The sequence below is a fragment of the Hippopotamus amphibius genome, chromosome 5 (genome assembly GCF_030028045.1).
Source record: "Hippopotamus amphibius kiboko isolate mHipAmp2 chromosome 5, mHipAmp2.hap2, whole genome shotgun sequence".
In the NCBI taxonomy this organism is placed as follows: Eukaryota; Metazoa; Chordata; class Mammalia; order Artiodactyla; family Hippopotamidae; genus Hippopotamus; species Hippopotamus amphibius.
This window is the reverse complement of record NC_080190.1, coordinates 27,535,771-27,546,701: the sequence shown is the minus strand read 5'-3', so window position 1 is coordinate 27,546,701 and position 10,931 is coordinate 27,535,771. Positions and strand designations below refer to the sequence as shown.

General features: G+C 51.4%; 1 protein-coding gene across 1 annotated transcript; it reads right to left on the bottom strand.

Moving 5' to 3' along the window:
- Nucleotides 1-2,527: 2,527 nt before the first annotated feature.
- On the bottom strand, nt 2,528-8,080 carry LOC130853549 (steroid 17-alpha-hydroxylase/17,20 lyase). The gene is made up of 8 exons (XM_057735615.1): nt 7,784-8,080; nt 6,181-6,319; nt 5,746-5,975; nt 5,065-5,151; nt 4,445-4,660; nt 3,953-4,122; nt 3,318-3,421; nt 2,528-2,814 (listed from the first exon to the last, which is right to left on the bottom strand). Exons 1-8 carry the CDS (start codon nt 8,078-8,080, stop codon nt 2,528-2,530), a joined length of 1,530 nt encoding a protein of 509 aa, XP_057591598.1.
- Nucleotides 8,081-10,931: the final 2,851 nt, after the last annotated feature.

The window sequence follows — 10,931 nt, the reverse complement described above, 5'->3', positions numbered from 1 at the left end:
AGGGGTCTTGATGAAGACCTTCTAGTTTTGCCAAAGATCTGGGATTCCTTCTGCATAAGGAGTTAGAGTTCTTTTACCACTGGACCAATTAGCCAAGTGATTTAGAGCATCTGACTCACTCCTCTTGTGCGTCTAAGCTTCGACTTGTCAGGTTGATGTGCAGCCAAAAGAACACAAGAGGGCTCAGTCTTGAGTTCCAGAGATGCAGGCGACATCCCGGCGGTCACCACACCCATGTGCAGCGCACGCAGGTGCTCAGACGCACGTGTGATTCCACACCAAGGAACAGAGCCGAGGGCTGAAAGGATTTAGGTCGATGGGAAAAGGCCTTCCAGGCAGGGGAAGGACAGTTTGGGCAGGAGTCAGAGTTCATGAGGTCATTTCCTGAAAGGATGCTCAGCTTTGTACTCTGCCCAGCCAGACACTCGAGCCCTTCTGCACAGACACAGAAGACCTATGGGAGAGCAGGCTGGCTCCTCATCCTGTATCACTGAAATCCTGGGTTCTGGTCTCAGCCCTGCTGCTAAGTCACTGGGTGACTTAGGGCATGTCAGCCCCCTCCCCACCCCCACACACCTGCCTCCATTGGTCCTCGGGTTTCTGATCTTCAAAATGAAAGATTAGCCTCTCATTTCCCTGCCATTCAATGGCCTGAATCAATAGTTGGAGAGTGGATGTTTCCATCCCAGTTACACTCATCTACTGCATCTACCAGGATGTGGTTTATCTGTTCCTCACTAGTCCACAAAATGCCTTTCAGATTCTGAGCAAATTTGGAGAAATTATCTCTCCTCCAGCCAATCAGCTCCCCTCTGCTCTGAACTGAGAGTAGCTTCGCTCTAGACCAGCGACCAGCTGGTGGGGACAGAGGAACTCGGGAGAAGGGGGGGGGCACCTTCAGTTTAACCCCTTTCTCATCAGCTTATCGTGGTGTCAGCTTCTCTCTAGGCTGCCTGAGGTGGGGGCTGGGGTCAGGCACAGCTGCCCACTGACCCCTCTGGGCTCTTTAGCAGGGCGTTGGGGGCACGGACCAGTGAAGGCCAGGAGTGAGTTGGGGGGCAGTGGGGAATGGTCAACCATTCCTGGATTAACAAAGCTCTTTGAAGGAGAAGTTGCTGCTGCGATGGAAAACCTCAGCCCTCCCTCCTTGCAGGGGCTCCCTTGATTTCTTCTCTCTGGAACTTGGCCATGCGGGGTCTCAGGCTTGCCCTGCCAGCCCATCCAGAGGCCCCCTCCAACCTGAAGGGAAGGATCAGGTCGCTGATGATCTGACCCTGGTCTGGCTGGCACCAGGGAGCTGTGGTTAGGGCCTCTCTCTAGGCTAAAGGGCAAGGGTCATTTTCTCCCAGGGCATCTCAGGACACCTTTCACTTGCAGACTGGCCAGTGGTCAAGGTTTAAAGATGCCGGTTTTAAGCTGTGAAGAAGTCTGGACTCCACTTTCTAGTGAGGTATTTACAGACTTCCTGGGGTTTGGGGGAGGGGAGTGGGGGCAGAGCCTGGGCGCCTCAGCAGAAGCCCTGTCCCAGTACAGAATGAGGAAAAGGAGACCTACCAGACTTTGGGGACCAAGACAAGAGGGATGGGTGGTGATGGGTTGAGTTTATGGATTACAGACACCTCCCCCAAAGCCAAACCTTTGAGGTGCACGCAGCGATGACTGGATCAAAGCAGACATGATCTGCTGCTCTACTTTCAAAGTGTAAACTGAATTCCACTACTTCTTGCCATCTCCGCTGCTGTCGCCAGGGTCTAAGCCACCATCATCTTGCTCTCTGGGACCAGCACAACCTCCTCCCCCCAGCCCCCACTTTCATCCCTCTGCAGACCAGTCTCCACTCAGCAACTCGGATGATCTTTTAAAAATATGAACCAGACCTTTCCACTTAAACGTGTAAACTCTCCTGTGACTTCCTCTCATACTTAGAATAGAAACCCAAACTCTCTCCTGCTACTTAGAAAGGCTCCGTGGGACTTGTCCCTGCCTGCTGTCTGACCTCATCAGGGACCACTTTTCCCTCCATTCACTCTGCTGGAGACCGAATGACCTCTCCTACTTTGAGAAGCTCTCACCTGCTGCTCCCTCAGCATGGGACACTTTCCTCCAGGTCTTCACGCCTTCCCCCATCACTCACTCACAGTGGCCACCCCCACCTCTGCCATTCCCCTCACATCACCAGCACCCAGTATAATTGACTCCAAAGCACTTATGAGTCTCTGAAATGCTCATTTGTCAGCGCTTCCTAGAATATAAGCTTCATGAGACCAGGGAACCTGAGGGTCCAGGGACAGTGAGTGAACGGCCTATAGTAGGTGCTCAATAAAATACTTGTTGAAAGAATGAACAAACAAATGAACGAATGAGCTGCTCAGGGACCTTCTGAGAAGAAAAAGAAAACTGTTTATGCACATCACTGCCAGGGCTGCAGGCTGGAGAAGAAGGCAGAATCGGCGAGGAGGAGGGAGGAACGGTGGGGGAACAGTGGGGGAGCTCCTCTAGTTCTGTGCTGTGGGGTCAAACAGGGTGGTCACGAGGTGCTTTCCTCAGCCTGGGCTTCCTTCCAGGCCTGGCGCACCTTGATCTTCACTTTGAAAGGATCAATCTGCAAGACTAAACTGGGGTTACCCTCCAGAGAGGGCAGCTTCCCATCATCCGGGATCTCCAGGTCGAACCTCTGCAGCAGCAGGGCCGTGAAGAGGAAGAGCTCCTGGCGGGCTAGCATCTCACCTACGCAGGAGCGGGGTCCAGCTCCAAAGGGCAAGTAGCTTAACGATGGCGAGATGAGCTGGGTCCCCGTGGGGTCCAAGAAGCGCTCTGTGGACATGGGGAGGCATCAGCCAGGGGCCAGGAGTAAGTAGAGGAGTAGGAGGAAACACAGCTCTGCCCAGGGAGCCCCAGTCTGAGAAGGTGGACAGCCTTACTTGGGGGAGGGGGGCCCAGTCTGAGGAGAGATACAGCCCTGCTCTCAGGTAGCTCTTAATCACACAGAGGAGGCGGAATATTCAGGAAGGATGGAAAGAAGGGGTATTAACAGATGAAAATGCCACCATCCAAGGGCAGGCGGGGCTGACTTCATGGGAGAGATATGCCTAGAGGGCTTCTTGGAGGAGGGGATTTGCAGTTGGTGGAAGGAGAAAGTGGGAAACTCGGCTATGAAGAATCTGGGTAAGTCTAGGGTAGGATGGGGGTGTCAACAGGTCTACGTGGTTGGAGTCAGGAGTCTTCTAGTAGCAAGCTCGGCAGAGGGGAAGTGGTGCTGGAAAGGTGGGCACGGAGCTGGCTGCGTGGCAAGGGAGCAGGACAGAACAGGGACTCACCAGGCATGAACAGGTCAGGCCGGTGCCACTCCTCCTCACTGTGATGTAGTGCCCACAAATTGACCACAACATCTGTGTCCTTGTCAATGATAAGGTTGCCAATGCTGCCCCAGAGAGGGAGAGGAAAAGAGGGTCTGGAATATTGTCCTTCCCCACCTGCTCAGCCCCAAGGCGCCATGGTCCCCCTCTCTGGGAAAAAGAGCCCTTTACTCCCTCGTGTCCACTCCCTCACTTTTCCCTCAGCTTTTGCCAGATGGAATATGAATCCAGCCTTCTCTTCCCAACAAGCACTTAGGTATCAACACTTGGGAGTCGGTCAGGGCCTGTGGGTGTACATGCCTGTGGAGCTGATGCGGGTGTGTGTGTGCGTGTGTGCGTGTGTGTGTTGTGGCTATTGGATTGGGTAGGAGCATCCCAGACCACATGTCTCCATGCGGCAGCAGGCAGCTTCTGAGGAAGGTCAGGTAGATATGTGGATTAGTCAATGGGTGTCAGTGGGTGGCAGACACATCGGTGAAGAGGGTCACGGGCAGGATGATTGGTAGTCGGTGGTTGACTGTAGGGTGGCCAGCTGGAGGGGTGGGGTGATGGAGGGGGACCAGGCGGGCTGGATGCTGCTGGGAGGGAAGACACACCTGGAGTCAACGACAGTCTTATGGGGGATGAGCATAGGGGACACAGGCCGGATCCGAAGCACCTCTCGGATGGTGGCCTCTAGCAGGACAAGGCAGTTCCGGTCGCTGAGAGCTGGTTCACGATTGAAACCTATATTCTGGTCGATATCATCCTGGATCCTCTTCTTCAACTGAGGGCCAGAACAGGGTGGATATTACCAGGGTATTTCAGCCCGGGAGAAGCAAGGACGTAGAAGAATCCTACTGTCACGTCCAGAAGAGCTGGCCCAGACCCTTCCCCGTGGTGGCTCTGCAGCCCAGGCTTTGTTTCCAGAAGATGGGGCGGCTCCACCCAAGAGCCAGAGCCAACCACTGCTTGGGTAAGGGGCACGGCAGCCCCGTCATCCTGCAAAGAAGTCCTGAAGGTATTGCCTCTCCCTCTCTCTCTGGAGCAGAGGTGGGTCTGGCTGGGGTCAAGAGTGGCTGGGAAGGCTGGGGTAGGTGGAAGCTCACCAGAGGATGGTGTAGCAGGAATGCCACAATCCACTTTATCACAGAAGCGGTGGTCTCCACGCCGGCCCCGAAGATGTCCACTATGGTGGCAAGCATGTGCCTATCTGAAAGCAGCTTTGAATCCTGGTCTAGGCCAGCATTGTTGTTGTCTGCGTTCATCTTGGCTTGGATCAGTACGTCCAGCATGTTGGTGATGGAGTCGCTGGTGAAGCTCTCCTGGTTGGGTGAGATTGGGAGACAGTGATGAGGAAGGAGCCCCATCTGCAGCCCCTGCCGTACTCTCACCCCAGGCTGTAGGCACAAAGGCTTCTCCCACTTGAAAGTGAGGGAGTAGAGTGAGGCTAGTCAGGAACCATGAGCTTGTGGAAGTAGGAGGAAGCACTGGGCCCTCTTTGAATTTGGCGGGGGGGGGGGGGGGGCATGGATGAGTCCCTTCTAGGATCCTCTTCAGTTCCTCACATCTCCACTCCTATTCACTAGTTGTCAGTTTTTATTGAGCACCTACTATGTGCCAAGCTCTCTGCTAGGTGCTGGAGATCCTACAGTGTCCAAAATGGACCCAACCCTGCTCTGATGACACTTTCCACCTAGTTCGTCATCTCTTCTGCTCCATCACCTACCTTTCTTTTTTCAAGGATTTCACGCAGCAATTCGTTTCTCATTCGAACACAGCTCTTTATCTTTTCCACGGCTTTGCTGGGGAAAATCTGCAAAGTAGAAATGCCAAATCCTACCTTTCTGTCTCTGGAGAGTTCCCACTCTAACCCCAAACTTCAGCCAGAATGGAAGGCAGGATAGGGACCCAGAATGGGACCATCAGTGACAACTGGGACAATTCCAAACAAGGGCGAAAGGAGTCACCTCCACTTCCCCTTCCCCATTCAATCAAACATCTAGCACTGATTGAGGGTTTACCCAGTAGTATGATAGACCTGAATCTCAAGTCTTGGTTAAGTTCCTTAACTTCTTGAAGCCTGTATTCTCATCTGTATGGGGATAATAAAAACCCACTTCTAAGGGGAATACACGATTAATGCTTGTGGAGAGCTGGTACTGGCACATGGCAATTGGTGAATAAATGAAAGCCATTATCATGAGTATTAAAATGCATAATTTAAAAGCTAAACCTATTTCTGTAGAGAAGCAGCAAGGTTTTAAGAGTCAGAGGAGGTAGAGGTCACTGTGGCTGAGGTGGTCAGACAAAAAGGTGGGTCTGGAGCTAAACCAGAAGAGGAAAGAAGAATGGGGGATACTGTCAGGGTCTGCTGAGATCGGATGGTGGAGGCCGGCCTCATCCTCACCTTCATCCCGGGGAATCTGTCTGACCAAATTTCCTGGCTCAGAGCCTCCAGAATGCCAAAATTGAGATTGTGTAGCGCCTTCAGGGCAGGATCGTCATTCTTAAAGGAGAAGTTGAAGCAGATAAAGCAGATTATGTTGGTCACCGCCAGAGAGAGGTGCTCCGCCAAATCTATGGACTCTCCGTGCCGGGTGGCCAGGTAATCACACAGTACAGCAGCTTCCTTGTTAACTGAGGGAGAGAGGGGCATGAGACTGGGGGCTCGAGCCGCCCCCTCACCCCCTCTCTACCAGTTCCATCTTAGTCAAGGACAGAGAGCAGATGTCCAGTAGATGGCAGCTGTGGCCAAGAAAATGCTAGCTGGAATCATCCATAACCCTCTCCCCTCCCGAACCCTCTTCTCCCTCCAGCAGCCCAGGGCTGGCTGGGCACTCACTGATCTTCTCTAGCTTCAGGTTGCCGTCCTTGAACAGGGCAAAGGTGTTCAGTGCCAACTTCCGATGCAGCTGCCAGAGGGCACCATGGTCGGCGAAGGCGATGCCCTTTTGGTTGTCTGACAGGATGTCTAGAGTCACCTTTGGAAAACAGGAAAGGACATAGGAATCAGACACCATCCACCCGCCCTCGCCCTGGGGAAGAAGGCAGTTACCTGCTATGCCAGCCTCCTTGTGGGCCCTCCCTGCTCCACTCCACCATGGCTGTAAGGCCCTGGTAGGACAGAACCTATGGTCCCATGCTCCCAACTCCATCAGAGAGACAGAGTGAGGAGAAGGAAAGAACCCTGAATTAGAATGCAGCAGTCCTGGGGTTCAGATCAGTGACAAGGTGACCTCTGGTCCTCTTTTTCTCATCAGTTTCTGACCGGGGGAAGGCAGCTGTGGATGGGATGAACTGTCTGAAATTTGCCTGTCTCGGGAGCAGAAGCAGAGGTTGAGGCCAGCCCAGACCTCCCCTTTTCCCTGGGCCCTCGGGGGCTGGAGGCTGCTGAAGGCACAGCGGCTCAGCCCCCTTTAGTTTACCCTTGTGTTGCCAGTCTGTGTGCCCACCACAGGGCCACATCTGGAGAGTACAGATGTCTTGTCCACCCAGTCTGGACTTGGACCAAGCTGCCTCTTCCCAGAGGCACCCCGCAAACCATAAAGGTCCCAAACCTCCCCTCTTCTATCCCCTGACCTGCAAGCCCCCTCTGACTAGCCTCCTTCTTCCTCTTTGCCCTGGAGAGAAGAGCTCAGCAGAATTGGAAGGGGGATAGTTGGTCCACAGACCTGGCTAACTGGTGCAAGGAAAGAAAGAGTAGACCCTTGCTCTGATCAAAGATGAGCAGCCGGGGGGCTTTTCCCGGGATGTTCAAGGAAGTACTCAGCAGCCGGGTGCTACGATGGGGCACTGGCCGTGTTCCTGGGTGTTTAGCTCCCACTCTCCTCCGCCCCAGGAGTAACACAGAAAGCTCCATAGGCTGGATCATCAGCATCCGCCCTCAAAGTGCTACCATAGGTCAGCTCCCTGGGGCTGGAGCAGCTGGAGAGAGCTCCAGGGAAGTCGCAGTTCCAGCCCTCAAAAAGCCAGGGTATTTCTCCCTCACGACTTTCCACAGAGGACAGCAATCACTATCTCCATTTTCCACGTGAGGAGCAGCATTCATCAAGGCTCTTTATTGAGCACTTCCTGAGCTGACTGGGCTAAGTGCTTTATACGCACTCTCTCAGTTAATTATGGAAGTCTAGGTTTGGAGAGATCACCATCCAGTTCACAGGAGAGATGACTGTTGTAAGGGCTCCCTGACCCCTCAGACCACCACTCCCACCCCACCCCACCTCCTGGGAAGCCCAGAGAATGAGATCTTCCTTTCATTCTTCCTGCCTAGTTTAGAGGCTGGGTGGGGTTCAAGGGGTCGCTCTCCACCCACAGCCCCACCAGTCTGTTTTTGGAAGAATCCCAGGTTGTTGGAACCAGAAGGGTCATTCCCGGCATGGCCCTGGCTGAAGAACTGAACATCCCCAGGGGGTGGTGAGAGAAGAGGGATGACAGGCACTGCTTACCACTTTGGATCGTCCGGAGAATTCCTTGCCCTTCTTGAGAAGCACCTCCCTGGCCAGCTGGTGGTTGCCAATGATCACAGTAGTCTTGGAACCCAGACGAAAGGAATAGATGGGGCCGTACTTTTCCTGCAGCTTGAAGAAGTTCACGTGCTGGTGGCCATGTCTGGGGAGGAACGGCAGGCTGCCCACCAGGGGCAGGCATGGGAGGCTCTTGGGGTGCTTGGCACCAGAGCCCTTGGTCTTGTGCCAAAATAAATAGGCAAGGGTGAGCAGCGAGAGCACCAAGAGCACCCACATGGTGTCAGGGTGGCCGCAGGCAGGACACAGAGCTGTGGCGTGGCTTCAGCCACTTAGGGTGCAAGGAGGCCTTTTTAAGGGCTGCCCTGATTTTCACCTTGACTTTGTGTTATCGCTTGCCTTGTGGAAGTTTATCCTGGAGAAGAGCCAGGCCTGAGCCCTCTTCCAGAATGCAGACAGGAGTGGAGGCCTTCTTCAAGAGCTGGCTTGACTCCAGGGCAAACCCCTAGGGGAGGGGCTAGGGAAGGGGCAGACAGCTGGTCCCCCTCCCTCGCTCCCTGTCCATCAATGTCTGCAAAGGGCGCCAGAAGCAAATGATATCTGGGCCAGGAATCAAGGCTTGGGTTTTTCTGTGTTGTAAAATCACAATCAATGGACAGCTGACAGTGTCAGGACTGTGATAACCAGCAGGGATTGTCAAAGATATTCTATCCAATCTTATCATTTAATAGCTGAGGAAAGTGAGGCCTTGGAAGGTCAGGCTTGTATAAGGTCACACAGATGGTGATGACAAGAATCCAGCCCTTCTGGCTCCTGGTTTGCTGCTTTTTCCAGGGGGAGTGAAACCCTTGGATTGTTAGCATGGGCCCTAGAGTCAGGTAGGTTTGGTCTCAAATTCTAGCTTGACTGCTTTCTAGCTATACGACTTCAAAAAAAAAAAAAAAGTGTTATTATGTTAAGATATACATAACATACAATTTACTATTTTAAGTGTGCAATTCAGAAGCATTGAATATACTCATAATGTTGTACGACCATCACCACTATCTACTTCCAAAACTGTTTTCATCACCTCAAACAGAAAGTGTACCCATGAAGCAATAACTCCCCTTTCCCCCCTTCCCCCAGCCCCTGGTAACATCCAATCTGATTTGTCTCTCTGAATATGCCTATTTCACATGAGTGGAATCATGTAGCATTTGGTCTTTTGTGACTGTCTTCTTTCACTTAGCATGATGTGTTCGAGGTTCATCAGAACTTCATTCCTTTCTATGACTGAATAATATTCTATTATATGGATATAGCACATTTTTTTGTCCATTCATCAGATGGTGGACACAGATTGTGTCCACCTTTGGGACTCTGAATAATGCTGCTATGGACATGACTGTACAAGTATCTGTTTGGGTCCTGGTTTTCAATTTTGGGGGGTATATACCTAGGAGTGGAGTTGCTGGGTCGTATAGGAATTTTATGGTTACTTCGCTGTTTAAAGTTTCAGTTCCCTCCTCTATAATGGGAATAAGAATGGAATATCCTTTTAAGGCTCTTGTGACTCAATGAGATAACGCATGTAAAAGTGCTGCCTGGCACGAAGTAAGTTCTCATTCAATATTTACTCTTATCATTGTTATACCAAAATGGCCTTCCTAGTTTTTCTGAGCTCTTATTAGTAGGTCTTCCTGACAGACAAAATCCTCATTTTCTGCTGCAAACCTTCAGTGGCTCAGTCAGTATTTATCAATGACTTGATGATACCAAGCAAAGTCACAGTCCCAAGAGAGTGTCAGGCATCACCAGTGTGACTCCTGGTGTCAATCATCGCAGAGGCGGTGGGTCCTCAGGCAGGCAACCGGGACTCACTGAGTGAGACTTGCAAAGGTGAGAGATGGAATTTCTGCCCCTCTCTGGAGGTGATCTGCCAGTGTCTGTACTTTGAGGAGTGTGGACTGGTGTGAGGGCTGCTGGAATTAGGCAGGAAGGCAGCAAGAGCGGGGACCTCATGATGAAGATGAATCAGCAAGGCCTTGTAAACCAGACTGTGTGTTTGCCCACTGCTTCGACAGTTCAAATGTTGTTCAGACTTCTAGGGCCCTTTGTGGTCAGAGGTATGAGCTGGGGTAGTCTTCATGAAACAAAGAGGATTTGCGCTAAGCCTTGCAGGGGAGTTAGGACTGTTTATGAGGCAGAAGCTTGGGCACGGGGGAGGGGGGGCACTGCTGGAAGGGAGAGCCGCAAAGTCAAATATGTGGAGGCTGGAGGGGCACGATGTGTGTGGGGCGGTGATGGTCCTGATGGCAGACGTGAAAGGGGTGTGCTGTGGTGGGTCCCTGAGAAATAAGATCTGACAGGTACAGCGAATCAGGCTCTGGAGCCCTGAATTGGAAAGTAGGGAGGGTGGGGAGCTACTGAAAGTTCTGCAGCAGGGAAGTGACAGGGGGGCGGTGGTATTTGAGGAGGGTGAATCTGGCATCAGTAGACTGGCTAGATGTCCTGTAAAGTTTGACAGCTGGGCAAGAAGTGGGGTGGCCTGTGATCCAGGCAGGGCCCTAAGTGGGGTCAGCCAGCTGGTAGAGGAGTATGAATGAGGACTTTCTGTTCCTAAAGTGAATGCCAAGGTGATTCTCTGACGTTTCACCCCCAATCACAAACAAGAAATGGGAGTTTTTTAAATTGTTGCCTCACATCCTTATCACTGTATTATAAAAGTTATACATGATATTTGCAAAGCATCTAGAGAATGCAGATAGCTAAAGATAAATAAAAAATTTGAAACATGTTTTTTTAACCTACATGAGGCCATATTATATTTTTTTGGCATGGATATTTTTCTATGTTATTAAAGACCTTTCTACAACATTATCTTTAATGGCTGCATATTATTTCATTGTCATATGTATTTCATACATAGAGCATAGCTTAGCTGACCCTGTATTGCATTACTGGACATTTTAAGTGCTTTCTGTTTTTGTCTTTGTTGTTGATATAAGCATCACTAAGGAATAACCTTGTGGTAAAACCTTTGTGCGTACTATTACATTTTCTTAGGATAGAATCCTGAAAGTGGAATTGTTGGTCAAAGGCTATGTATACATATTTTAAAGACTTGTGACAAATACTGAATTATTTA

What these genes read in the sequence shown, in the direction of transcription:
- LOC130853549 (XM_057735615.1), bottom strand. Translation starts at nt 8,080, where the DNA reads ATGTGGGTGCTCTTGGTGCTCTCGCTGCTCACCCTTGCCTATTTATTT. An exon ending in TCTCCGGACGATCCAAAGTG is followed by an intron (nt 6,320 to 7,783) that starts GTAAGCAGTGCC and finishes TGTTTTCCAAAG; the next exon opens with GTGACTCTAGACATCCTGTC. An exon ending in TCCTGCTACACCATCCTCTG is followed by an intron (nt 4,123 to 4,444) that starts GTGAGCTTCCAC and finishes TCTGGCCCTCAG; the next exon opens with TTGAAGAAGAGGATCCAGGA.